Here is a 27388-nt window from a genome sequence, read left to right on the forward strand (position 1 = left end):
AATTAAGGAACAGACGAGAGGCAGAGAAAATGAAACTAAGGAATGGAACAAGGAAGTAAAGGAAAACAGACACGACAGGGAAACCATGGAGACAGGGACGCCAAGAGGGTGGCCATTCGTGACAACCTGCCCCTTTTTGGATCTGTTTGCTTATTGGATTTACATTGGACCGTTTACCCTGCCTGTTTCTAGGACTACATTTTGGATTGCCCTTTATTATTAAATTTCTCAGTATTCCTGCACTCAACTATGTCTCTGTTCTCCAAACGTTACTATGAAAGTATTGAAAATAGCACATTTAGACAACGCCATCATTAGATGACCTTGGCAAAATGCAGCTCATTTGACAGTGATGCAGTCTGAAAGAAATACAGCAGCACCAACAGAGTACATATGGATCTAGATCTGCGATATAAGAAAGGTTTATGTAAAATTTTAAGATGTTTTTGTATGTTTTTTATTGATTAACATTTATCTAATTACTGAAAAAGAGCCAGATATGCTATCTAATCCGATTTCAAATTTAGTGATGTGGTGATTTCCTAATACCTTTCGATTTATGGGATTCCATGGAAAATATAATGTGTGTGGGCCTCAACATTGAAGTCACCCCAGTGCAAACCCGTGTGAATAAGTTCTCTCTATTCTCAGGCTCCCTTTGGTGCTGTTCAGCGGTGTGTGGTGCGCTCACTTTGGCCATCAGTCCAGTCAGCAGGAGGAGCCCGGTAGCTGCGTGGTGTAACTAATTAGCATCACCGCGAGGACATGGAGCGGCTCCCCGAGGAGCACCTCCTGTTGTGCAAGCAGTCATCCAAGCCAGACCCTCCTTGACTTCTCTATTCTTTCCATGAGGTAACGCTTGGCATGGGACCTGCTATGAGTTTATAGTTCTGTTGAGAGCCTAAAAAGAGGAGAGAGAAAAATTCTTATATTGTGCTTTGTTGGGTATTAGACGCAGTGGTCCACACATGTTGAAAACTTTGCTCATGTTACTTGTACTGGTTTGTCTCATGGCCTCCGTCAGTTGCCTCCTCTGTCACAGACTCTGATTGCAATATTTAAACAATGTGTTTTCCTATATAGTTACATTCTCCACAGTCTCTGGAGTCAGGAGCCAAGTTGTGGTATGACTAAACTTTGCATTAAATCTGTTAAAAAATTTCTTAATAATTTGAAGCTTTCATGACATGCACTAGGAACGTGAGGGAATATCTTTTCTTTTTTTTTTTTTTTTTTAATATTCAGTATCCACTCATTTCAGAGCCAGATTCTGACCAAAGAAAACTGAGCAATTAGACTAACTAGAACAGCTTCTCAAGGATGTAGTATCATTAAACCATTTTAACCAACATTGGTAAATGATATTTTACAGTGCATTGTATTGTATTCATTATTCATATGAATATGGCTGTTATAAGCATGAGGGTACAGTATGCTCTGTGACTTAAACATCCTTGATTAAATGACATTTAACCAAAGTTTCATGATGTTTAACTCGTGCTTTTGATACTGGAACAAACTGAAACATAAATGACACCATGTTATATTTTCAGTAGTTTTATTGAAAAATGCCTCCTCTTTTTCAGAAATAAATAAGAAAATAAGGCTGTGGAATTCACAATGTGCAGTTAAAAACATGAAGCAGCAATACTATATCCATAGTCTTGCACACAAATTCCAACTGCATTTGATATTGAAAAAAACAACAAATGACAACAACTATATTCTGATTAAAAATGCAAAACAAACAAATAAACTTACTAAATATACACCACAGACATGCAATTCCACCTTAGGTAAAATTGGCTGTGAGTTGATATTAGAAAACTGATAAATATTTGGTTTAAAATAATGTAATGGAGGCCATGTGTTACCATATTGTGAATGATGTTGAAACATTACTCAAGCGATGAGGGTAGATAATGAATGAAAGACACATACGTCCGCATGTATGAGACACTTGGTATGATACATGGTGAAGCTGGCAGGAAGCACAGATGACTGTAATTTATGGATGCAAGCATCTAACTCACCAGGAACACTGGTGTTCTGCTATGCATTCAGCATAAGTGACACATTATTCATTTTAATCTGAGTATACAATGAAGCAAATAATTTACAAGTGCACAATGAGGAGAAGAGACAAAGCTTGCTGGTCAAAAAACAGTGAGACTTTGGATTGGTTCACACTCCTGTTTGCCCCAAAGAATTCACAATTGAAGGCACTCAAAACAAAAGAAAACAAAACAAAAGACAGTACCTCTGTTATTTCAAGTGTTCATAGACCTTCATAGTGAAAAGTGTGAAAGTAACTTTAATTACAACAGGGGAGGGGATTATTTTTTATATTAACATAATTTTTCTATAACATTTTCCTTTTGAACTGTCTTCTGGATAGTGATCTCTTGCGGCGTTCGCTGGGGGAGATCTCAAAGTCTTCTTCGGGTATTGGGATAACATGGGAGTCTGGCTCACGGGGGACTGGTTCTGGTTCTGCTTGGAAATATCGTTGCATCCAGTTGAGCAGGGAAACAACATCACACTTAAAACCAAGTCAGTGAGCATCGCATTACATTGTGTTATGTTTGTTAGTCACGGCCACAGCACCAACACAGGAGAAAATTCAATATTCAGTTTAACTGTGAATATTCAAGCAGGTCTAGTTTGGGAGTGTGATAAGTTTACTTATAATACAGCCGAGGTAAAGCTGGTTCCGGAATGAAAGAAAAAACAATTTAAGTTAAAGAAGTGATGACAAGAGGAGGATAATTCCTAAAAATGTATATATATATATATATATATATATATATATATATATATATATATATATATATATATATATAAAGAATCTTTCTAAACAAACCTCCAGGGTCACATGTACAAAAAGGCATGTGCTTCAAATTGGCCCTGAGCAAAGTGTAAGGGAACATCACTGAAGCCACACTGTATAAAAAAGGCATTCGTGTTGGCATTCAGGAAACAGCAGAAAACAAGGCACAAGCTCACTATTGGTGTTAAAAACTAATTTTAGTGGATTTGTGTTCATTTACAAGGCACAATTAGTTTATTTACAGATTAAAAAAAAACCTTAAGAGTTAAATGAAAGGCCTTCTTGGCTATAAATCCTCTTGGTTAGTAAGTGTTGTTGCTGCTTGCTGCTGTTGTTGTTGTTGTTGTTGTTGTTGTTGTTGTTTGGGGTTTTGGGCCATGCTCCTCCACCTGCCTGTTTTCCGTTTGACTTCAAGATGCAAAAAGGCCAGTACGCTGCCATCATCAGTTGCTTTGGCGGTTTAAGCTGCTGTAAATTGGTGTTAGTACCAGTCCATTATTAGTTGTTGTTGGTGGTGTGCTTTCTTTTTTTATACTGTTTTCAATAGTGTTCATTAATCATTTCCTTGGTGGTTATCCTCATAGAACTGAAATACATGTGAGAGAGAGCACATAGCTCAGAATCAGGACTTTCTCATGATTTACAATGCTTACGAACCTGAAGCAGGTCAGCGAGTGCATGAGATATCACTGAGATTATGAAATGACATCAACAGGCTTTCATAAACCTGAAGGTCATCGGCTATGTTAAAAATATCATGCTAAAAACATTCTCTTTTGCTGCTCCTATCAGGTGGGTATTCATGCGCTACGCTAATACATGCCATCAGTGTTATTAGCAGCATGTACGTTGTTGTTGAAGTCATGCAACATGCACCTCTATGAGGAAGGCTGCGTACCTCTGTATCCCTGTCCATTGTATGGGATCCCCACACACTGAGAGGAGTCGCAGTAACCTGGTGGGCCAGGAGGTCCCCGGGGGCCTGCCATACCGTTGCGACCTGGTGGGCCACGAGACCCAGGAGCACCAGGAGTGCCTGGAGGACCTGGTCGAGATTCACCTGGAGGACCTGGAGGATTTGAGGAGAAGCAGAGTTCAGAAACCTCAACTGACAGGACGCTTAAATCTATTGCAGGATTTGGGCAGGGCTCACAGAAGCCAAGTGGGTCAGCACAGAGGCGGAAGATGTTTCCTTGCAGAGGGAGGGGGTTGTGCCAGCTGGGTTTTTTTTATTTACAATTATATAACAGTGGAAGCACTCTCAAGGTAACACCTTGGGAAGATTAAATAAATTTGGAAGGGTGGGCGTCACATTGTCTCAAAAGGTGCAGAAAAAGCCCCATCTAGTGACCAGAAGGTCTCGCTGTCTTTTATTTTGCATAAAACAAAAAAATGTTTGTGGGACAACTTGTGGGAACAGTGCTGACAGCTTTCTGAAGTGAGGTGAGCAAATCAGGCGTATGTGTGTATGTGTGTGTGTGTGTGTGTGTGTGTGTGTGTGTGTGTGTGCGTGAGAGAGAGAGAGAGAGAGAGAGAGAGAGAGAGAGAGAGAGAGAGAGAGAGAGAGAGAGAGAATGTGTGTGTCAGAAAGAAAATCATACCAGCTGGTCCAGGCAATCCTCTCTGTCCTCTCTCTCCAATCCCAGGACTTCCTCTCTCACCCTTCTCTCCAGATGGCCCTGAATTAAATGCACATTCACCCATACACACACACACACACACACACACACACACACACACACACACACACACACACACACACACACACACACACACATACACAAATACACACAAGAATAGTAAAAACACTGTTTACACCAACCTGAGAACACAGCTGCACTCACACACCAAAAGGAACCCCAAAAATAACAAGCAGGCACTGATATGAGGCTTTAGGCAAGATGGCAAGGTGGGATGTAAAGAAACAGCAACTCTTTAACAGGCCTAAAGGAGTCCCAGCTGAACCTAAACAGTCCCAGCCGAACCTAAACAGTCCCAGCCGAGCCTAAATAGTCGCATCCGAGCCTAAAGCAGTCGCAGCCGAGCCTATGGTGAGTGCCAGGCCTGGGCTTTCCCTCTGACTGCAAGCAAAGAGGAGCAGTATCTTCTTTTCAGCTCCATTGATACACCAGCGTTTAGGGCACCTGCATGGCCTGGTGGACATTAGTGGTCTCATGTGTGCCCACAGTGAAATGACGGAGAGTGCTAGTGCCGCACAGTCAGTAACGCTTAAAGCAGCCAGTTCAAAAAAAGGATCATTTTCATTAGAAAAACAGCTACCAAAAAAAGTACATGACTGCCTGTCTGGATAAAAGTAAAACCGTGTATTACTTAATTGCTCCCAATACATGATGACCATAATCAGATCTGATATTTTGCTTTTACATTTAGTTTTCCAATTGTTCAGTAAAAATTAAAAGGTAGTGAACCTATAATGAGGGCATCCCCTTATAGTATGGTTTGGTTTGGTGATATCTAACATGAGTCGGTGACACACAGAACAGTGCAGTATGGTAGAATGATATCTGCTAAACCCAGTTTGTCAGAGAGAAATGGAACTCACCTCTCTCTCCCTGCTGTCCAGGTAAGCCTGGATTTCCTGGGAAGCCATTGCGGCCTATTCGCCCAGGTTCTCCGCGGGAGCCCGGAAGTCCAGGGGCTCCAGGGGGGCCTGCTGGGCCTGGGCTATTTCTGCGGATTTCACTGGGTGCCATCATTTCAGTGAACCGGCCCATCTGACCTTCAGAGAGCACAGGCACATGTTAGTACAGCCATTCCAGCAGAGTAGAGTGGGGCAAAAGAACAGGTTATCTGGGTTTTTTTTGGATTGGGAAATGTCTAAACGTCCCAGTTGCCTGCTGTAAATTGTTGTGTATGTTTTTGCCTTTGTGGAATAATCTGTCAGCATGAGCAGCGGGGATGTAAATGAGCCTTACTGTTGACTATCTGATCGCAGACCTGTCTGGCGATGGAGCGCATCATGGCTTGTGAGGCAAGGTCCCCCTGAGAGAGAGAAGAGCAACAGTCAGCAGCAACGTCCAGCCAAACGCGTCTCGCCCAACTGGAGCCAAATGAGAGCAAACATGTAAGCTGTCACTCACGCGATCGCCCTTGTCTCCTTTCATGCCTGTGGGTCCCTGTGCAAACGACAAGCATATGTTGTTTTACACACACAAGCCTAGATCTAAAGCTCCAAAGCCACAAATGATGCTCTCCCAATCACCCCCTTCCAGTTTCCAAACCCCCAGGGCATTCTGTCCTCTCCCTAGCCATATATTATGTCTATGACCATGCCACTAATTTCAGAAAGAAAACATTCATTTTGTTAAGAAAATCTGGAAGAACTCAGGGGGCTTTTGTTTGGATCTCAGTGAGCATGTTCTGAATACATGAGTCAAGTCTGCTTTCCTTGGGTAAAAAAGGAAAGAGACGTCTTCTTGCCACTGTATTTTACACCCACATCTGACATCATAATGTTCAGCTCTTCTGGAATGCCTTCCATCAAGGCACGCCATAGTACTTCACATCTAAATTACATTTTGCCAGTTAAAGATAATATCCAGTTCAGTAAGCACCTGTATTATAACATACAGAGAGATTTATGTTTTAAACACAAGATTTAAGAGCAGGTTTGAGTATGTACTTACAGGAACACCATTATCACCTGGATTGCCAGGTTTTCCTGTAGGTCCTGACATTCCTGGAGATCCAGGGGCTCCCTACACACACACACACACACACACACACAAATACATATTGGTGCACACACACACACACAAATACATACTGGCGCAATGTAAAATTGGCCTGCCCATCTGCTCAATTATGGGAAAACAGAGAGGTCAATTGACCTCTTGCTCATTGTAGACTTAAAATCTCACGGTAAAAAAAATAATCTAACTGTAATATCAAAATCTGTCTGAACACACCATCGGTCCTGGTGGGCCTCTGGGTCCAGCTGGTCCCTCCTTCCCTGGGGGTCCCTGCATCAAGAACAGAAAATCAAAGCCAGATTTCCTTACCATGAAACAATCCGCCAATACATGCTAACATACTGCGCTCAGATCAGCAGCAGGAATCTCTCACCCTCACACCAGCGATTCCCATAGGGCCAACTGCACCAGCTGGTCCAGGTGGACCCTGCAAGGAGGTGAGAAAGAGAAAAACACATACTTACTCCTGCCTTAATTCTTGCATCTATCTTCACCTAGAAAATCAAACCGGCTTGCTGCACTAGCATTTTCCTTGTGTTAAAAAAACACTAAATCTTAATTTCTAATTTTCTTTTAGAGACCTCCGGACATTGCTCATTCCCTTGTCTTTTCCTTTTTTCCCCTCAACAATCCCGTCTCCCCTTTGCTGTATTGGTATAAGATTTACAGGGAATGTAATATATTCCAGATCCATTTCAATGGCTATTATAAACTTGGACTTCAAACTGCAGATCATTAAATGCATGTTGATGTAGCATCTGCTCTAGTGTGCTCACCTGCAAACCAAAGGCCTCCAGTCATTACATCTGTGAATGCAAAGCAGCTCCAGTATCACAAGCTGCTCCTTCTGCTAGGAAATTCAGACAGCTGTACGTCTGAGATGGGGAGTCTCAATAATTTCTAGTGGGATCACTCTTACTGTTTCTTTCTATTTTGTTCGATATGGTTCAATTTGATTTGACCAACCACAAGATGGCTATGCATCTGAAGTAGGAAGTCTCAGCAAGTTCTAGTTCACTGTTACTCTTTCTTTTGATTTTGTTCACATTGGTTTAATTCACCTGTCAATTCATTAGATTCACTAACAGTGAACCATGCTAGCTGTGGTTAAGGTACTTCTCTTGTAATCAGAAGGTGCCAGTTCAAGTTGCCACTGTTGGACCCCATAGCTAGGCACTTAATGCTCAAGTTGTGTTCAGACATAATTGTAAGTTGCTTTGGATAAAAGTGTCAGCTAAATGCTATAAATATAATTAATTCACCAGACAGCTATATGTCTGAAATGGGGAGTCTCAGCAACTTCAAGTGCGATCACTGTTACTATGTTTTGTTTGATTTGTTTCACTTCACCAACTGATTCACTAGATGGCTGTATGTCTGAAATGCAGGGTCTCAGCAGCTTCCAATAAGGTCACTGCTACTCTTTTTCGATCTGGTTCACTAGTGTGCTCAACATGCCTTACTAATGTCATCCTAAATGCCTGTTTTTCCCTCCTTACCAGCAGCAACGTATGACCTTTTATTTGAGGAATCTTTTCATTTAGACCTGCAAAACTGTGCCATCTCACTGCTAGTCCATTGGTGCCTGCTTTGCAACTTAATCACTAATCCTTAAACAATGTCTTTAAGAAATCACTAAGTCATGCACAATATCTCCCGGAAACCACTAAGCCTTGCACAATATCGCCAAGAAACCACTAAGCCCTGCACAATGTCTCTATTCCCCCATCAACCCATGGCTTTCGCTTTAATCACCTTCTCCACATGTCTGTGATGTTTCTAAACCACAATAGCTCTGTCACTCTAATATCACACTACTGTGTTGTGTTGCAACTTCTCCGACACTTGGTCACACAGTGGAGCTAGTGCCTAAGGCCCCTAGCCTGGAATCTAAAAACTGTGGTCATCTTTGCAATCCACCCAGGAGGTGACATCCTCAAGTTGCTGGTGCAAAACCTTACTAAATATATATTCATCTGAAGAGCAGCAAGCAGATATCAATGTCACTAATTCACACAACAGTCTCAAACATGTTCTAAATAAAAGCCATTCACCAGAGCAACAGCAGGAAGCAGACATATTAGAACCATTAATACTGTGCTCAGCCAGTCTGTATTTCAGATCAGATTAAATCATATGGATTCATCTAAGCCTGCTGTTAACTGCTGTCTCCTGCCTGGCTTCCCTCCGGCACGGCCACGGTCCAAACATTGCCATATGGAGCCCATCCAGAGTAGTAGCGGGGCTACACAATAAAAAATATCCCCACTCCACCTCACCCCCCGCTCTCCTTTCACAAGCCATAGAGGGTAGCGTAAGCCAAAGCTATACTCACTTTCTGCCCAGGTAGTCCAGCATCGCCAGGGTCCCCTTTCGGTCCTTGGCGGCCCTGTGTAAAACCATAATAAAAAGAAAGGAATCAGAATTTTTAAAAAACATAATAAGAAGCAAGACTCAGTAAAAACAAATTAATCTGAGTTTTCATCTAAGTACACGGGGTATGTGCTGTCATTGTGTCGAAAAACACAATCCCAGTCATGTCAGCCGAGGTTAGGGATTCGAAAGAGCATTTTTGAGGGTAGATTGTTGCTCCATTCTGCCTGACTAAAAAAGGACAGAGGAATGAGAACTGTGGCCCAGAGCAGGGAGGGGAGGAACACCAGTTAGATTTATGCATTTGCACTAGCATAGAGTGCTTTTAAAAGGTCTACAATATTGAACGCAAGGCCCAGAGACATGAAGGAATGCAAACCTGCTGCCGTAACTGCTGCGCAACTGCAGCTTTTGGGAAAATAAATGGCAGAAATAATCCCTGTTCGCTTTGCGTAGGCACGTGGAGATTTATAGCCAGCTACTGGGAACTTGCTGAGCGTGGCGGCAGGGATGGGGATGTTCAGGAGGATGGGGGTGGGGGTAGGAGATAGGGGGTTGGGGCAGAACTCACAGCCTCTCCTGGAATGGAAAGCCCGCTAGGGCCCTGCGGTCCAGGAAGACCCATCGGTCCAGGTGGTCCCATCTCTCCATGAGGTCCAGTGGGACCCTATAACAATACACATGCTCTCACATGAGGAAAGGAACCGTTTAATAATCAGGGTTATAAAAAAAAAAACCCACCTAAATAACTAAACACTGATGCAGAGTAATGTGCTCAAATAAAGGGCCACTAAATAATTAACTACTAACACCACCCAAGGAATAAGTAAATAAGCAAATAACAGCAAAACTCTGTGCAAGAGCTTTTTGCTTGATATTATATCTACTCAAGACTACACTATACTGATAGTGTAAGGATATGCCTTCCAAGGAGACATAAAAACCATTCAGTAAGTCACTCTGGATGAGAATGGCTGCCAAAAGCTCTAAATGTAAATGTAATGTAAAATAATGAGAGAATGCAGAGACAAAAAGGCAGGCATATATAGTACTTACAACAGGGCCAGGTTCTCCTCTTTCACCCCGAGGCCCCTTGCTACCAGGTGCGCCCTACAAGAGGAAAACATTTGAAGAGATTACAGAGAGAACACTGCAGGTAACTGCTCATACAACCAACCTTTGCCAGAGTAAACATTGCATTTTAACTACCCATGAATGCTGACGTAGCCATAAATGTTAATCAGTAAGTAAGAATGTCCTTCAGGAAAACCATTCTGGAATTATGGCATTTTATGACATGATATCCCACTCATATGTAGTTTGTCTGAGCTAGATGGCCATACCAAAGCAATCTAAAGAGTCATTATCTTTAAATCTTTATTCTGCAAACCTTCAAAATTGCTCATGTCAGGCTCATGGGTGCTAATGCATGGGATGTTAACACCATGGGAACAGTGCATGCTGCATGCTTTAGAGGGGCTGTTTTTATTATTCACAAGCCTCTAAAGTGTTTAGATTCCATAACGCTAAAAATCGTCCTGTGTATTTTACAGTCAACACTGACTCTGACTCCTGTCCTGCACATACTCAGTGCGACATGCTTTCTTTTCTAGGTACTGCAAAAGGCTCTTACCACAGGGCCCTGGGTACCAGGAGGTCCTGTACTGTCCGAGCTGCATGTGCAGGCATTGGGAAGAGCTGGACATTTGGATTCGTCTCTCTTGAAGAGGAAGAGGGAGTGAATAATTAAATGAGGCACTGGTCTAGATGACAGGAAAAGTTGTGGTGTTCAAGCATTCAGCAGTTTTTACACAATGACAAGCCAGTTATTGAGAGCAGCATAACTGCCTGAAGTGCAGGCTGGACTCCATTAAGAGGACACTGCCCTTATATGCTGATCTGAGAAGAGCTCTATGGCTTCCCCATATGTGATGTGGAATTGTGAGTAACTGATCCTGGATCAGCTGTAAAGACCCAACACCCCCACACCCCTGACACATTGTGCTCAGGATGAGGAATGTAAAGACAGGGAAAGCAGTAAATTAGTGACACACTCGGGTTGTCTGCAAGCTATTTCGGAGTTCCAGCTGTAGTTCCATTTAAACACTTTTCTTGTCCTTCAACTGTCAGGAACCTCTAATCACATCCAAAAGCTGCATAACTTCATGTGCCTTCAAAAGCAACAATTTGCGATTAAGCAACAACAAAAAAAGAAGAAATTGCGAGCCAGCCATCTTCATGACTTTCATAGATGCACATGCTGTATGGAAATCTTTACTTTCTTCTTCCAGGAAACGTGGCCTGCATCAAAGCGTCTTTCCATTTTGTAGGATGATAAACCTTCTGCCAACACGTGCACTAAACTTCATTGTGCTGCAATGTGCCACAGCAAACATATGAGAAAAACAGCTTTAAAGTACCGGTGTTAATGACTCCTTAAAAGTGGGGGGGGGGAGAGACAGGAAAGACAATGGTGACACAAAGGGCCAACTACACAGCAGATGTTTCTGTCATTGGCTCCAGGCTCAGACACATGTATCGTTTATGTCAGCATTTCCTGCAGGAGAGATCAGTTTTGCTGAACACATGACTGCAATGTCAGCTCAAACACTCCAGCTGACAAAGCAAGGTTTCAAATATATGGCTAACAGTATATTAACCACAATCATATCACACACACACGCACGCACACATACACACACAGAGCACAGGAGTTTGAGAAAGACCACCCAGAGTGAAGTAACATGGACACAAAGACTTTGAGATGTTTAGGATGCAGTCTGTCTTCTTTTAGCTGCCTCTTACCATTGAGGGAAGGTCACAACATCTGTCGCGACTTGTCCAGCCCAGGCTGCAGATAATGTCAAACATCTGGATCTGGAACTGCACACCACAAAAAAATGAAACCAGTTGTTGAATGCATCTTTGATGGAAGCTTCGCTTTCAAAAATTAAAAAAGTAAAGAAAAGGGTAAATATAGACAGGATGACAGAAACAGATAATTGACACAGACATCACAGTAGGGAAATCCATCTGGCATTTAGTTCACCAAGCCTAATAAGTATAATAACTAATATAACAAAAAAAAAAGTATAAATTTACATGACTGATCATTTCAGGCAGGCCAAAGTGCTAAGCATGTCCAGTGTCCAGTGTTGTCCTGCACTGTTGAACTTACTGTTGCAGATTCTCCCTTGGAACCAATTGACTTGGACATTTTGCCCAGTACTTGATAGCCATCTAATGATGTGTTTCCAGCTTCCTTCATTTCTTTCTCAGCCACCTCCTGGCAATCCACATTCAGCCTGACGCTTTGGGGGGAGACCAGGATGTGGAGCTGGAAAAAAAAAAACACCAGGATTTTAAGATGTTGAGTTATGTCGAATCTTTAAGAGGGCTTTCTAGTACATAGCCTCTGTGTCTACTACTGTGTTGTTCAGGTTCTCTGCTAATCTTTATGTGATCTGGGCTGTCCACAGCTTCTTATTAAATTCAAGTGTTCTTATTATTTGACCCTTAGGACACCAGGTCAAACATTGACCTGAAGCAGAAACGTTTAATGGCAATGAACATCGACAAGTTGGGGGCAAAGTTCTGTGCTGCGAGAAATGGCGAGATTAAGAAATCATGCAACTAAGAAATGGTGCGATTAAGAAATGGTGCGATTAAGAAATGGTGCGATTAAGCCTCTGTTAACATCCCTGCAAATGGATGCTGAGTTTAAGTGACCAGCATTTGGATGCTACATCACAGTAATGTATCTCAGGTCTGCAGCCAAGATCAGGTTGTGCTTGGCTGAACGGAGCACAGCTTTCCCATCTTTCAGAAGGGCGAGTGAGAAAGGAGACCCAGCACTAAAAAAACACGACAGCTGTCTCAGCCAGGCTAGGTCTTTGGGTGTCTGTGGAAAGCCTTCTCCTGCACACTCACACAGTTCCACTCTGGGTCCACCGCAGGCTGACGTGACAAAGGCTAAATGGATTTTGAATGGAGAATGACATCATTGGGGACATGCTTCCAAATGTGCGCCAGAGTAGTTTGTCAGATGGATTGTGTATTTAGGAGGTATGCTGGAGCAGAATCCTTTATCTTCTGTGTCTAATTAAACAACATGTTTCAGCATTGTGAGTAAGCGATGTCATCACTATAACAACAGACTGTTTACATTTCTCCTTTAATAAATGTACCATATGTGAGAGGCTCCCTTCACCCTGAGTCAGAAATATGATGGCCAGAAATCTTCAACCTCCAGTCAGGTTTACTTTGTTCCAGTGGCACATTACAGCCATTACATACATTGACGCATGGCATATTGCCATCAACTAACACCTTGCTACTGGGTATCCTGGCAGTTGATGCTGTTGGCATAATCTTCACAGGCAGTAATCTGCATTAGTTCATCTAGCTCTGGTAATCTCTAGATTCTGTTCTATAATAATGAAACTGGAAGCTCAGTGTGTCAAAAGCCAATAAGTCAAAGTGATATAATACACACAATATAGTAATTAGATACAGGAGGAGAGATTATGTCATCGTCTATTTCCTTGGGAAAACAGTTCAGACATTAATGGATTTCCCATACTGTACAATTAAGAGGTTTTAATGATTAGTCTATCACTGTGGCTTTTACCCAATATCTTTCATGCCGGTCAAATTAATGAATCATTCCAAATGTGCCCTGACCTGATATCCATTATAAAAATCTATAAATGGGAGGGCATCTGTCCCAGTCCTGTGCCACACAATTTTGACAGTGCTTCAGATATCCATTCATATTCAAGTGTCCTAGTTTCAATGCTGTTGACATCTCCCACAGAGAACCAGAGTTGGTTCTTTTGGCATTACCAGGGAGGACACAACCTATAAATCAGAACTGGGCTTTAAGATCTGCCCCCACCCCTCCAAATCTCTAAAAACTCATAGCTCACAAGTCACAGCATTATAGCAGAGAAGATTACAGGGAGCTTTAAAAAATCAAGCTATGAACATTAATCAAAAGAGGGAGTGAATGCACAGGCCTAAATCATGTTTGTTTACCCAGCATTCATTGGCAGGGTACAGAAAGATTTCATAAGCATCCACAATAACTGAAAGTGAGTCGAGTGCCATGCACTCAAGGGTTTTTACATCTCCAAAGACAAAAACAAAAAAAAGGAGGGAAAAAGCATTATGGATTGTTGTTCTCCAGAGAGGGGAGACCTGAAAAGCATGACGGTCAAGTTTGCCATGTGAATATAGTGCACGGTGCTCTGTTTCGCATCTTCATGAGCTGCTGTTCATGCTGTGCAGAGCTGCTGGAGCTCTGTCCTGATCACCCTGCTGTGTGCTAAGCAAAGCGCTAGGCTTCAGGAGGAAGGCTGCAGGAAGGGGGGCAGTGGGCAAGCTTTGGCAGAGAGCAATGGCATGAGCATCCAATCCATGCCCAAGCCTATGGGGAGGTAAACTGCAAACACTGATCTAGCGCACTTTGACTAACCACAGGCATTCCCACAGCGGGAAGCCTGCTACCTTATACAGCCTGACACACAGCCAGGATGTAGTCCAGACAGAGAGAAAGCCATGAAGATGTGAGGAGTTGTGGTGAGGGGTAGGAGAAAGAGAGAAGGGAGAGAGAGAGAGAGAGAGAGAGAGAGAGAGAGAGAGAGAGAGATGGTGAGAGACACTTCTCCCTCTTCGTTGCCTGGCATTTTAGTGGTTTATGATGTAACTGTTTAATGTCAGTGTCCCAATATTTTCCAGCCATCCCACCAGCAAACAGCTCAGCTGTGTATTTAGTGGCCTTGCCAAACATGCTTATAGATTGTTGTGAAAGTGCAAGACCTCACTTTTCCTCACCCTTGTTTTCTATAAACATGCTTGTGAAGACCACTTGCCATAGACCTTTCCTGTTCAGTCTATTATGAAGTCTAGACATGCAGGCATTCAGTGTTGTTAACCAGCATCAGCTACAAGCAGAGCAGTTATCCCAGGTATACATGCCATCAGTTAGCCTGATACACTCACAGGGAAGGAAGCATATACAGTGCAGGCTCAGAGCACTCCATAAAGCATTTTGCTTCACACAGTTAATCTGTTTGTACAGCATACTGACTCATAATTGTATAAATATATGAGTGAAGCTTTCACTAACTGGAAAGCAGCTAAATCAATTTAAATCCCATGAGATAGATTTCTTAGTCCTTTAAGAGCATGGTTCATAGTTCTCATCCTCCAAACTGTGTCATGCAGACCAGTTCAATGGCAAACCCAAAAGATATTATGCCATGTCTAATTAACATCATCCTAAAATATTCTGAGCAACCGGACAAGGGATTGACCCCAGGAACAACCACAGAAATGCTCATATGAGTTATACATCACACCCAGTGGCTTCCTGCTAAAGATCTGAAATCATACTTGCTGGAATGCCTGCTATTCCAGATATCCCTATTCCCTGGTCATCAAACACAAGTAGTAGGCCTGACTGGAAAATGTCTTTGATAGGTGCCAAACGTCATGCCCAAATGCAAAACTTTATTTAACCACTTACAGGGTTCCATAGAGAGGGTGAAAAAACAGCATCATTTACCTTGTGGAAACTCCCATGGAACATTCTCTTCACTTGATGATTGTCAAATGTGACCCGCTGGATCTCCCCCCGAGTGTCTTTGTTGTAAAATGCTAGAGTCTGGCTGGAGGCTGCAAAAAGATTGCGATGGAGAATATGTCATATTGCCCTCCAACCACATATTATTCTCAGTGTCACACAAAGCTCCCCAAATCAGAAGAGCACAACCCCACCCCACCCCCCAAGCTCATATCGGGTTAGAAGCTGTGAAACAGTGCATGAAAGATGCATTTCTAAAAATAAGGGATTGCCTGGCTCTTAGCAGGGGAAGAACATCAGGAGCTGAGAGGGAGAGCGCAGTGAAGGGTGGGCCTGACCTGCTTATTGAATGAGGCAGAGCAGGGGCAGAGTAGACGCAGAGCAGGGGCAGAGTACGGAGACAGAAGGGGCAGAGTGGAGGCAATGCAGGGCAGAGCAGGGGCAAAGCCGAGGCAGAGCGAGGGTAAAGAAGGGGCAGAGCAGAGACAGAGTGGAGGCAAATCCGAGGGAGAGCAGGGGCAGAGTGGAAGCAAAGAGGAGACAGAGCAGAGCCTGAAGCCTGTAGCCTATTAGATACCACTGAATGTGATTTGAGGACAGCCAACTAAATGAGGGAGAAAAACAATCCAAGAAGGAAAAAAAAATAAAGGCATACATCTGGTGGGCATCTTATCTTTTTAATGGCCTCCAGTCTCCAAAGTGGCAAGCTCCCCAAGACTATGTGGTCTTGGGTGCTGGAGTTAGACTTACGATCCAGGGTGACGCCGACCTCGGGTTTGTGGTTCTTATCTGACACTTGCCAGATATCAAAGGCCTGTTTTGGTGAGTCAGGAAGTAGTCGGACCATCAGAATGATGGTATAAGCTGCAGGCAGGCCATCAGGGTGGATGTCTCTGTTAAAATCAAACAACCTTCAAACAACAGCATCATCAGCAACAACTTGTGTCTATTTTAAGTAGTATAAAGCATCCAGTGCATAATCTCGAAGCCCAATTTTTATCCTTCTAAAATTGCCTCAGTCTAGGTACAATTCCATCAAGAATTTTCCTTCACCCAAAAATAAATATTATATGCCAATTAATATAACTGCACAGTTCATTCAGGACACAAAACACCTTGGCAAAAATGCTTGACTAAAAATACAGCATCCAACTTCAGCTAAAAGCATAGGCAGGTAAAGACCCAGTCAGTCAATCATAAGGTAAAGCTGGTTTAGCACACTCACACTGAGGGCTGACTGATGAATGCGTCCTTGTGGAGCCTGTATGCTGTGTAGCTGTTGAAAGAGCCTGGCTCCATGGAGACCCCTTTCGTAGCACCATACATCTTCTCTGTCAGATTAAAGGCCTCAAGCATTCTGAAACCTGAGTTGAAAAAGCATGTTATAAGAGAGTGATATGTACAAAAAAGCTGCACAGATAAAGATTGAGTTACATAGATCTTTAAATGTGCCTACCGGGTGATGTGAAGCTGTTCACGTAGATTAGAGGACAAGCTGTGAAAAGACAGATGTTCACACACAGATGTACAACCCTGAGCTCATGAGCTGTAAAAGCACGCATTACCTGTGGTGGGACCTGCACTTACAGGAGGAAGCAGTCTCACAGATAAAGGTGACCAAGTTTTCTTGTATTGTGGCAAAGGCATCGAAGTCATCCACGACGAAGATGTGACGTTCACTGGGCTTGCTTCCGATGTTCTGGAGCTCAGCGTAGTCCACATCAGCCACACCCACCACGAACACACTGTAACCTGAAATGGGGCAGCAGATCAAATCCTAAGGGTTAGCACGATAAATACATTCACTAGATAGCTAGAGGGTTGTCATGCATAAACCTATGAGATTATTGGAGCCTTTTATGTCCTGAACAGTTGAAAAATCAGTTTAAGTTAATTGCTTTTTTCATTTCAATAAAAATGCTGACTTTGGCAATTTTTGTACTCTTAAACAAAGACACATTTACATCACACTATCACGCACGCAGACCAGAGCATTCCCCGTTTCCCTGGCAACCTCAGTTCTTCCTTGTTTTCCCACTCGTATGTTTCCATGATTCCCTGTCTCCTCCCCTTTCGTTCCAGCTGATCCTTGTTTCACCTTCATTAGTGTGTCTACTTACACCCTGCCTCTTGTGCTTCTGGTTGTCGGTCATTGTTTAGTAATCTCCCGTTTGATCTCACTTCTCGTTCTTATGTACTCGCTTCCCTTGCTCCATGTTTAGTTACCCACTCTGTTACTTTCCTTATTCATGTTCACCAGTTCTCTGTTGTTCCCTCATCTGTAATACTTTCTCTGTTTTGTCTATGTTGTTTTTCCAATAAGTATTTGTCGAACTTATTCTGCTCTCTTTTCCCGTTCGGTTTTCTCTCGTCTCTTCCCTTAGTTTAGGTTTCTCTTCCCCTGTTCATGTACGCAAGTTTTGTCTGGTTATCCTTTTTAGTTCTACTTGTGTTTTTGTTGGTCATCCTACATAGCACAGTTCTGTGTATTCCCACCCACTAGTTCTAGTCATTTTTCTCATCACTTTTTTGTGTGCAATGTGAGTCTTTGATAGTTTGAACTATATACAGAGCCAAATTTACAGTTGTGTTTTAAATACCACTATACCAGAATGGCTAGCATTTTATATAGTGCACTATTTCCCTAATAGTGGGAAGATGTCAAACACAGCCTCATTATGTCAGCCTTGTGTGCTAAACATGAGCATCTTACCAGCATGCTGCAACTTGGCCGCATTTTTCTTCACTTCATCCTGAGAGCGTCCATCAGTAACTGCCACAACTACCTTTGGAACGTTCCTCCTCATTCCATTCTCAGAAGCAAACACCTTTTCGTATACATACTTCAGAGCAATGCCTGGGGCCCAAACACATAACAAAACAGTTCTTACCTAGTAAACATAGTCCTTACTGAGTAAACAAAGTGTTGATATTTAAGTACTATGGTTAGTCTAGGACGAATGTGAGTTGTTTTGATTGGTAAAATAGGAGAGTAGGCAGGAAAGGTGGGAACAGGTGTTTTGGAAGGTGCTACACCTGTCTTCGTGTTTCCTCCCTTGTAGTGGATCAGCTGGAGTGCCGCCAGGGCAGGGCCCTTGTCATTGTAAGTATTCATCTTGAATTCTGTCTGGGCATCATCGCTGTACTGCACAAAGGACACCTGATTCCACAAGCATGGGGAAAGGATCAGGGTGGGACATGCTGGATGCAAATGTGTTCAAACAAAGATGGAATGTGATTAGGGTGGAATGATTCATCAATGTTGTATGGAAATTGCAATTTAGAAAGAATGCAATTTTCAAATTGAGATGCAGTTTGAATAAACATTACTAACAATATTGTAATGATGCCTAAGATCCTTTACCAGACTCAAAACATTTTTTATTGTCTTCTTATGATGATCATAATTAATAGCACTTAAAAATACCAGTATCTATGTAATTATGCAATTATGCTTCGAGGATGTTTGATACTGAAACATGAATACACACCTGCACTCTAACTTAAAAGACAACATAAAATCATAATTTGACACCCCCACCCCCCAGTCTTTCAGCCATAGATGTTATTGATATAAAGTATTCTCGTGTCAGGATAAGGAAGCTCTCGGTTGCTCTCGGTTGCTATTGTTATTTTAGGGCACATAAGAGTTCATTGGGATACAGTGAATACCTGCATACCTGCATTCCTGATGGGCCAATGACATCAAAGGCTCCCATGATACTAAAGACGAACTGCAACACTTTGTGGAAGCTCTCTTCACCAATGCTCCAGGAGCCATCGATGAGGAACACCACATCTGCCTTGGCACCTTTGCAGACTGAAGCAGAAAAACAACGTAGGGAAGAAAAGCAGATTTAGTGACGCTCCTGCAGGATTCCACACGAAGACCAGCACAATGCCAGGCCTTATAATTAGCCAGTCAACAAAGTAAGGAAAATGACTTTTAAAATTACACAAAGAAACACATTGACATAATGAACCTATACGTTGCAGTTCCTGCTTTAATTGATCACACTTTTCACTGAAAATAAACAAACATAGGGGAACATTTGGTGAGCAGAAGGGCTGAGAATGAGCTGAATTTAAAGGCTTATCTTTTCAAAGGGGAGCTGGCAAAGCTTTCTGTTTGCCTGCTGCATTTGGACCCAACTCAGGAGACACGGCGTCCCCATCATACTCTCTGCACGGCACATTCTCGGCTCGTGTCCTCCTAAGTGACAAGCCTCGCTGGTCTCGCACAACTGGAGAACTTGAATAAATGTGTGTGAAGTGGAAAGAGCAATGGCCTCCAGCGGGTGGCCAGCATGGCCAATGTCTGGCATGGTTTTGATTCGCTGAAGATAATGGATTTGGGTCATCATATGAGCTGGGGTTTGTCCAGTCTCAGTGAAGAAAAATGAAATTCCACTTTTATCACATTGGGGCTACTGGCCAATTTATTAATTTGATACTGATTTTCAGTATCCAGCAGCTTTCAAAAGTATATTTGCACATCTGTAGCCAAATGCTCTCTGTAAACACTTTAAACATTTCAGTTCATTTACTGTAATCTATTCATCATCAGCAACTGCAGAAGTAGCAGCCACACATCTCAGTGTCTAACTGCTTCCTAAGGCCAGTCTTATCTGTTCCTTATGGCCTGAGCATTGTTACCCAATCACAGTGATTGATTCACTGGCTGAGCACAATGCACTCCATATGAATATTGCCAGTACATCTGGTCATGTGTTCAGATGTCATTTCTCCCATGGAATATTTCTATTTCCACCAGATCGTGCGCATGTCTGTACAAAGATTGCATGCACGCTACAGGGATATCCAACACTGTCCCATCTACCTTGGCCACAAGACAGACCGATCTGACTGTGCTCAAATCAGTATTCAGCAAATCCATACGTCTGTTAAATGTGACCTCAATGGATAGCAGGCAACATCCAGAGATAGGATACAAGTTAATGACAGGTGAAAACAGCAACGGAGTGACAGGCAAATCAGGCCCATGCATATATACCTATGTAATATAAGTATCACTTTTCCATTTTGTTGGCACTTTTTCAATTCCCATAGCCATGTGTTGTATGATATGCTTGTCTGTTGCCTTAGTTCTTAAGACAGTGAAAGATGCATAGGCTAGCATATAATGGACATGAGCCAATACACAATGCATTTCAATGTGACATTCATATATTCCCATATATTCCATAATTTAAATCTATATGCATTTATTATTAATAGATTTTTATTGGAAGAACACTTACCTGCCCATCCTGCAGGAATGGTAGGTGGAGGAGGTGGAGTTGGGGGCAATGTTGGCACTGGAGTTGGCTTGACCACTGTAAGAGACACAACCCCAAAAATAAGCATCCTCAGGGCACCAAAACCCACGGCTGCCAGATGCTGGCATAGAATAGTGGTAAGACATACACGTGTGCTCCCTGACGCTGACTCCAGGTCCCTCCAGGTTGGGTGTCTGGACAAACACAGTGGCATTGTACAGTGTGTCAGGACTCAAGCCATCAAAGCAGTACTGACTTTGCCCCGCCGTGATGGTGATCTCATGCTGTCCTCTGGCCCCCGCTGCAATGATGGAACAGACAGTGTTAATACCAGCTGGATCAAACCACAGTCTAGATGGGTGCTCTTTTTACTATATTGTGGATTTATCCAGCATAATGCTAACCCTGACTTTGAACTCTTAGGCAGGCTAAATATCTCATAATTTATTTAGGGAAACACCATATGATACCAAACTATCCATTCTTTATTAAGTCAAGGACTTGGTGGTGAATTGATTTCCTCTTTCTTGCAGCCATTTTGGCATATTTTGTAATGTCTCAGTGGAATTCCTAGCACATTGTTTACTTCTCGGGAACTTGGCGAAGACACACTGGCTGTCAGGCTAATAACTACCATGAGCACTTATAGATACTCCAACATCCTGTTTTTACAGCCATCTTTATGTGTGAATATGAGCCAGATGGATTTTAAAAAAGGAGTGGTGAAAAGGTTTTGGCTGAATCGGTGAAAAAGTTGGTCGCGTGCATACTGCATGTTATACGTCCTGCTTAGGATAAACTAAGGATAAACAGGCAGTCTAGACATGGTCAGAGCCACTGATGAGCTCTAATTCCAGAAGACAGATGACTGAACACAAGGCTATGGTCACTGCTTGGGTTTCTAAGGCAACATAAACAAAAACAACTGTATTTATACAAACAGGAGTGGAGGAGAGGTAAATTAAACGATCTGAAAGTGATTGGAATTTGTGTAAGTGGATGCTGCATGACTCACGGTCAAGAGGCTTGAGCTTGATCCTGTAGGAGGTTGCTGCTCGATGCGGAGCCCACTTAATACAGAACTTGTCATAATCAATGTTGTATGTTTCCAGGCTGGTAACATTGAGGTACACTGCACATCAGGGCGGCAGCACAAGAAATGATCAGTGATGTCACTCAATCAGAGAAGAAGAGGATAGTCTGGTGGTCATTTAAAGGCTTAAAAAACTACTGTAACAGATGCCACCGCTACCTCAGAATCTACTACAGAATCAGTATTACAGCACAAGCAAATTCTATGGTTTATACTGCATCATTTTGGAAATTTTGTATTATTGTTTGATGAGATAACTACAACCTACATTAGGTCCTCAATTGGGCTTTTAAATTACATAGTTTGACACATAAGGAAGAACCACATACGTGTTGTTCCTTGCCCCATGAGCGCACCACTCACTCCAGCATCATACTGCGCAACCACTTTCACATCGTAAGTGGTGCCAGGGAGGAGGTTGTGAAGACTGTATGAGGTGACGTCACCGACAAACACCTCCAAGGACTCATCTGTGTCTAAGTAGAGAACATCAACAAAATTTTAGTCATGGTCTTCGATAAGCACAGAACCAGGTTGAATTTTGTAGGTAGCCGTATGTACCTGTGGGCTGGTATACCAGTTTGTAGCCCAGCACCGGAGCTGGGGCAGGGTCCCAGGAGACACGGAAACGGGTGTACCACTCATCAGACACACGCAGGTTCTGGGGCTCCAGCAGTCCAACTGTTTTGCCCAATCAGACAAGGGACAACACATCAGCATCTAATCCACACTGTCAGTCCCACCCAGAAAGAGCATGCTAATGCACGAGAACATTTCCAAGGAATAAAGCAAGCCTTTAATGGCATGGTACAGCCTGGGCTGCTACTGATTGGCTTCCATGGTTTTCCTGTCCCAAGTTTATGCTGTCATTCTGAGAAATATGCATGTTTACATTGGGTTTATTTTTCCTGTGTTAGTGGGTAGCTGTAGAGACAGGTCTTCTGGAGGCTAGCCCATGCTAACTGCCAGGTGCACTGTTATTGCATGCCAAAATATATATGAGAGAAAACTAAGTTAGAATAATGTGTAACTGTCAAGGAGTGGCCTGTGTCCCTTCAATAAGTCAATTGCAAAATCCCTGTAAGAATGTGTAAACTGTAAACTATCCATGCTTACATACATAGATTCCAATTAAAAAACACACATTTCATTCAAGTTGGCCAGAATACCTACTTAGAATAATGTCTTTGTGTGGAAAAAAAAAAAAGTCTTTGTGTGGTATTTTTTATATCCTTGAATCCTTTAATTTTTTATATCCTTGAATGTGGCAAGATGACAGATCTACTTATTGGTTGGGAGTCAATGTCCATCACTAATCCTCTATATCATGTGTATACCACATTATAGGCTTGTCTTGTTTGTGACACACTGTAAACTCCTTCTACAAGTATCAAAATCATTACTTCTAAATCCAAACCAAAGCATTAAAACAATGGTCTATGTGCGCATGTCTATGACTTACGTGTTTTCCCGTTTCCAACCAGAATACCTCCGTTTCCATCTGCATAGATGGCCTGCACTGTGATATTATAGGGAGTGTCAGGAAAAAGGTTTTGGAGGATAGCATTGTTTCTGTTTCCAGGAACGGCAGTCTGTGAATGAAAAACCAACAGACATATGGATCTCAGTTGGCTCGCCAACCGACTTTAGAATTACAAGATAGAACAACTCCTTCGAGCAGATATTGGTGGTGTGGGACCTCCTACATAAGCCTACTCAAAGCTGGAGGCATTTTTGAGGGAAGGAAAGGAAGAAACTATTAGAGAGTGATGCCGATCCCCAGAGCTCTGGCACTTTAACCTCAGTAAAGATTTCCCTCAACAGTCACGGCAAAGGAATCAGTTCATTTCCCCTCTTTTACCAAAGCTTCTAACAGGTGCTGGCAGAACATACTTGACATAACAACAGCTGGTCAAATCACCCAGTAAATGATTTTTCTCACCCACTCACTGCAGTTCCTTGTAATAATTCTGACAGTTATACAGATAATTAATGTATTAGGCATGTTAATATAAAAATCCACTAAAGGCAAAATCTGAATAAATAAACATTACTAGTGTCTGTTAATGTCAGTAAAAAAACTGGAATATGAAATGTCAAAATAAACTCAGTGGTAGGGACTCCACTGAGGTGTTGTATAAAACGTAACCAGTCACATACTAGTGATGCGATGCCTGGATATATATTGTATGTAAATACTCACAAATTCAGTGATGGGGTCCCCGGTAGTGGGGGCATATGCAATCTTGTACTGCTGCACAGGGCCTTCTGCGTGGTCCCAGCCGATGCTGAGAGTGCTTGTTGTGGCATCAAACACACGTAGGTTCCTGGGTCCAGCTCTTGGCACTGAAACAACCATCATCACCACCCCCCATTAGAGCGCCATGCATGTCATCTCAGACACACATATGTCACCACAGACATGATAAAAACACTGACTCCACTGTGCATTACTGCTTGAGTGCAGGCGTTCACGTTTGTATATTAGAAGTGCAACAGTAAAGATTTTGCTCACATGTTTTCCCATTTCCTTTGACAGGTGGACCATCTCCATCAGCATACAATGCCAAGACATTCACAGAGTATGGCGTGTCAGGGATGAGTTGATCCAAGAATGCATTGTTAGTGTTGCCTGGTACCAAAACCTGAGTATAGAACCACAATCCAGATAACACAGAGATGAGCACATTTAAGTGTGCCTTAGCATAAAAAAATCAGTTCTTCAGCCTTCACTAATCTGGCAACACAAATATACATAATGACCTCACTGTTAATCCCCTGTTTAGATTAGCGTAGCATGATAACATAGCCGAATAGATGTGTAATCCAAACAAAAGCTTAGGGGTTAAATGCTAAATAAATACTTTGTCCTTTGCGCAGCTGCCTCTAGCATGCCGCAGTGAGGACAGCTGCCATTTGTGAGTGAGAGGACAGAGGCTTTAGCTACTTGTGCACGTCTATACTTGTCTGCTGCTAGCATTGAATGGCCTGGGGGGATCCTGTCCTCAACCTTTCTGCACACAGGAGGATTATTGCGAAGTCCGACAGCTATCCTTGTGCCTTTTAGGTCATTAAATCATAGGGACTGCAGGTGTGTGCGAGACCAGCAAATGCACATAAATTCACCTCTGTAACATGCACACATGGCAGAGAGTGCATGAGGCATGGAGGTGCAGTGATCACTCATATAGGTGGAAATTAACTAGGTGTGCGTTCACAGGTGCAGTACTCAAACGTACTGACACTACAGTACTGACACTTTGGACATGAAGAACCACACGAGAGAATGGTGGAAGAAACAAGGTTACTCTACTAGGATTTTACCTAAAGCCAATTTAGCACAAAACCTCAGAAGTTTCAAAAAAGCTCAGAAATCCATCAAACCACGTCAGTCATAAATCCAGCCTCGGTCGGAGTCTTGGTGAAATGTACAAAGTTCATTAATGTATTTTAGAGATGTGCATAGTACATGTTTTGTGATGTATTCTACAATGCTTTTATGGAAAATTAGCCCTCTTGCTAATTTGCTAATCCAACATTTGTCCACAGATTGACAAAATGTTAAAACCTGAAGTGCAGGATTTCCGGATTATTAAAAATCATCATTGCAATTACCAAACATCTGTGCAATTACCGCGCATCTATGAGATTAATAAGACACTGGCCTAAGAGCATGTATGTTGCCATGACCCAGAGAGCATAGCTGAGTCCAGCCTGGACACTGTCCAAGATGGGTGGGAGAGAGGCACAGCCAAGGGATGTGAGAGATTGCTTAGACCTCCGTCCTCCTCATACCGCAGATGAAAAGTGTGTGTGTGCATGTGTGTGTGGGGGGGGGGGGGGGGGATAATTTTTTTTAGCCCAATTATGGCTTGATTCTGAAGGAAAACTAGAGAAAAAACAGGCATAGTCTACCTTGCCAAAACCTTTAAAACGGTTATTGGTTATTGGTTAGGCTTACAAAATTCTTATTATATAAAGCTATTACATATTTTAATCCATATATAATAGCTATATGTTCCCTCATCCTCAGAAGGTGTCAGAAATTCAGAGCATCTGCATGCTTGTGTTTGTGGGCTGACAAACCATGAATGAAGTGACTCACAAACTCTGAAGGCCGGACTCCACTGAGAGGCGCGTAGACGACACGGTACTGCTGCACCTGGCCCGAGGCAGGCTCCCACCGCACGTTCAGGCTGTTGGGGGTGGGATTGTAGACATGGATGTTCCTTGGCGGGATACGCGGGACTGCAGGAGGAGGTATACGATGGAGAGGGCGTGCTGAGCAGCTAGCCTTTCACAAAAAAAACCCACAAACATCACTCACTCCAAGCTAGACATGTAGGAAACATTTTGGCCCGGGATGCAGGGTTTGCTCGCTTCACACAGGAGGCAGCTCTGTAGAGCTGGGGAGAAAATGCTGAGCTAAGACAGAAGCGCAGCATGAGTTTTTTAAAAGACACACCCACTGGAAACCCGCAGAGGTTAGGGTCGATTCAGGCACCACGCTGAAACTAAATGTACCCTCAAAGCGGAAGCAGATGTAGCCTTTAATAGCTCTGCACAAAACTGCAAAAACCTCAAAAGCCTATTTGCTAGAATAATTGTCCCTGTATCATCTCTGGAGTGATGTTATGTCCATGAAATGCATGAGTGCAAAGGAAAGACTTTGTGCATTAGGGCATTGAGAAGAACTTAAGCACAGTGCCAGTTCATTTCAATTGTGCATAATGTGCAATCTACTCAGACTGCAAACTGCTCAGCATCGGAAAAATTTAGCATGGTGTCCCATACATTAGGATATAATGTGCAGTAAATCATCAGGTTTTACCTAATCATCGGTTTGCATGCATGAATACACAGATCTCTGCTGGGTTTAGTAAAGCCTCAGCAGGGCAGTGGAGAGGACTCAGAAGCCAGTCTGCACCATATGCGCTGTAGTGTTAGCACTCTGTTTTGATTTCCCTGAGGATCTGCTAAGTAAGCACGGCATGAAACATGAAGGCATGAACAAAATGTTATGCCACTCAGTGAACAGCATATAGATAAGCCATCAGTCTTAAAAATATTTTCTTCTAAAAAAAGACTTGACTAGTACATATGGAGCCTCACTAATTCTGTTTCCTTGTCATTATATAAGACTGCATGCCAGTGGTAGCGAGGTACTTCAGCTTCTTCCGGCACACTCACGTGTCTTGCCCTTTTCCGACTGGCGAAGGCCTTCCCCCTCAGGATACACAGGAGCCACAGTTACGGTATAGACTGTGTCTGACAGCAGGTTCCTCAAAATGGTGTTGGTGGTGCCTCCAGACACTTGCTCCTGTGGACACATTAGTGAGGGCGTGAAGAAGAGCTCTTGTTCATGATAGTGGGGTTTCTCAGTTGAGAATAAAAATAATAACAATATTGATATATTAATAATAATAATAATATTATTATTATTATTATTATAGGTTTTTTGCATGGCAATCATGCTAAGATGTTTGGGCCAAAGTAACTATATCCACACTCATA

The 27388-nt window shown here is 42.7% G+C and overlaps 1 protein-coding gene across 5 annotated transcripts in view; it reads right to left on the reverse strand.

Annotated features, from left to right (window-relative positions):
* Window positions 1-1541: 1541 nt before the first annotated feature.
* col12a1b (collagen, type XII, alpha 1b) overlaps window positions 1542-27388 on the reverse strand; it is a 64059-nt gene continuing 38212 nt past the window's right edge. For 4 of the 5 annotated variants that reach the window (XM_081717111.1, XM_081717108.1, XM_081717107.1 and 1 more), the window contains 33 exons: window positions 27065-27194; window positions 25980-26122; window positions 24390-24519; window positions 24078-24220; window positions 23337-23466; window positions 22436-22555; window positions 22204-22350; window positions 21797-21913; window positions 20930-21082; window positions 20764-20838; window positions 19183-19322; window positions 18539-18662; window positions 18216-18359; window positions 17090-17254; window positions 16959-16997; window positions 16728-16866; window positions 16253-16395; window positions 15485-15594; window positions 12095-12253; window positions 11722-11799; window positions 10550-10636; window positions 9973-10026; window positions 9488-9583; window positions 8879-8932; window positions 6917-6970; window positions 6760-6813; window positions 6478-6549; window positions 5932-5967; window positions 5767-5833; window positions 5394-5570; window positions 4432-4509; window positions 3729-3899; window positions 1542-2493 (listed from right to left, as the gene is read on the reverse strand). In XM_081717111.1, coding sequence (XP_081573237.1) covers window positions 2363-2493; window positions 3729-3899; window positions 4432-4509; window positions 5394-5570; window positions 5767-5833; window positions 5932-5967; window positions 6478-6549; window positions 6760-6813; window positions 6917-6970; window positions 8879-8932; window positions 9488-9583; window positions 9973-10026; window positions 10550-10636; window positions 11722-11799; window positions 12095-12253; window positions 15485-15594; window positions 16253-16395; window positions 16728-16866; window positions 16959-16997; window positions 17090-17254; window positions 18216-18359; window positions 18539-18662; window positions 19183-19322; window positions 20764-20838; window positions 20930-21082; window positions 21797-21913; window positions 22204-22350; window positions 22436-22555; window positions 23337-23466; window positions 24078-24220; window positions 24390-24519; window positions 25980-26122; window positions 27065-27194 — 3660 coding nt within the window. In that variant the 3' untranslated portion in view covers window positions 1542-2362. Of the gene's footprint in view, window positions 2494-2789; window positions 3417-3728; window positions 3900-4431; window positions 4510-5393; window positions 5571-5766; window positions 5834-5931; window positions 5968-6477; window positions 6550-6759; window positions 6814-6916; window positions 6971-8878; window positions 8933-9487; window positions 9584-9972; window positions 10027-10549; window positions 10637-11721; window positions 11800-12094; window positions 12254-15484; window positions 15595-16252; window positions 16396-16727; window positions 16867-16958; window positions 16998-17089; window positions 17255-18215; window positions 18360-18538; window positions 18663-19182; window positions 19323-20763; window positions 20839-20929; window positions 21083-21796; window positions 21914-22203; window positions 22351-22435; window positions 22556-23336; window positions 23467-24077; window positions 24221-24389; window positions 24520-25979; window positions 26123-27064; window positions 27195-27388 lie in introns of those variants that run through there. The other variant, XM_081717109.1, reaches the window with a different exon arrangement.

This window comes from Electrophorus electricus, chromosome 7 (assembly GCF_041902795.1).
Source record: "Electrophorus electricus isolate QZ-2024a chromosome 7, ASM4190279v1, whole genome shotgun sequence".
NCBI classification, from domain to species: domain Eukaryota; kingdom Metazoa; phylum Chordata; class Actinopteri; order Gymnotiformes; family Gymnotidae; genus Electrophorus; species Electrophorus electricus.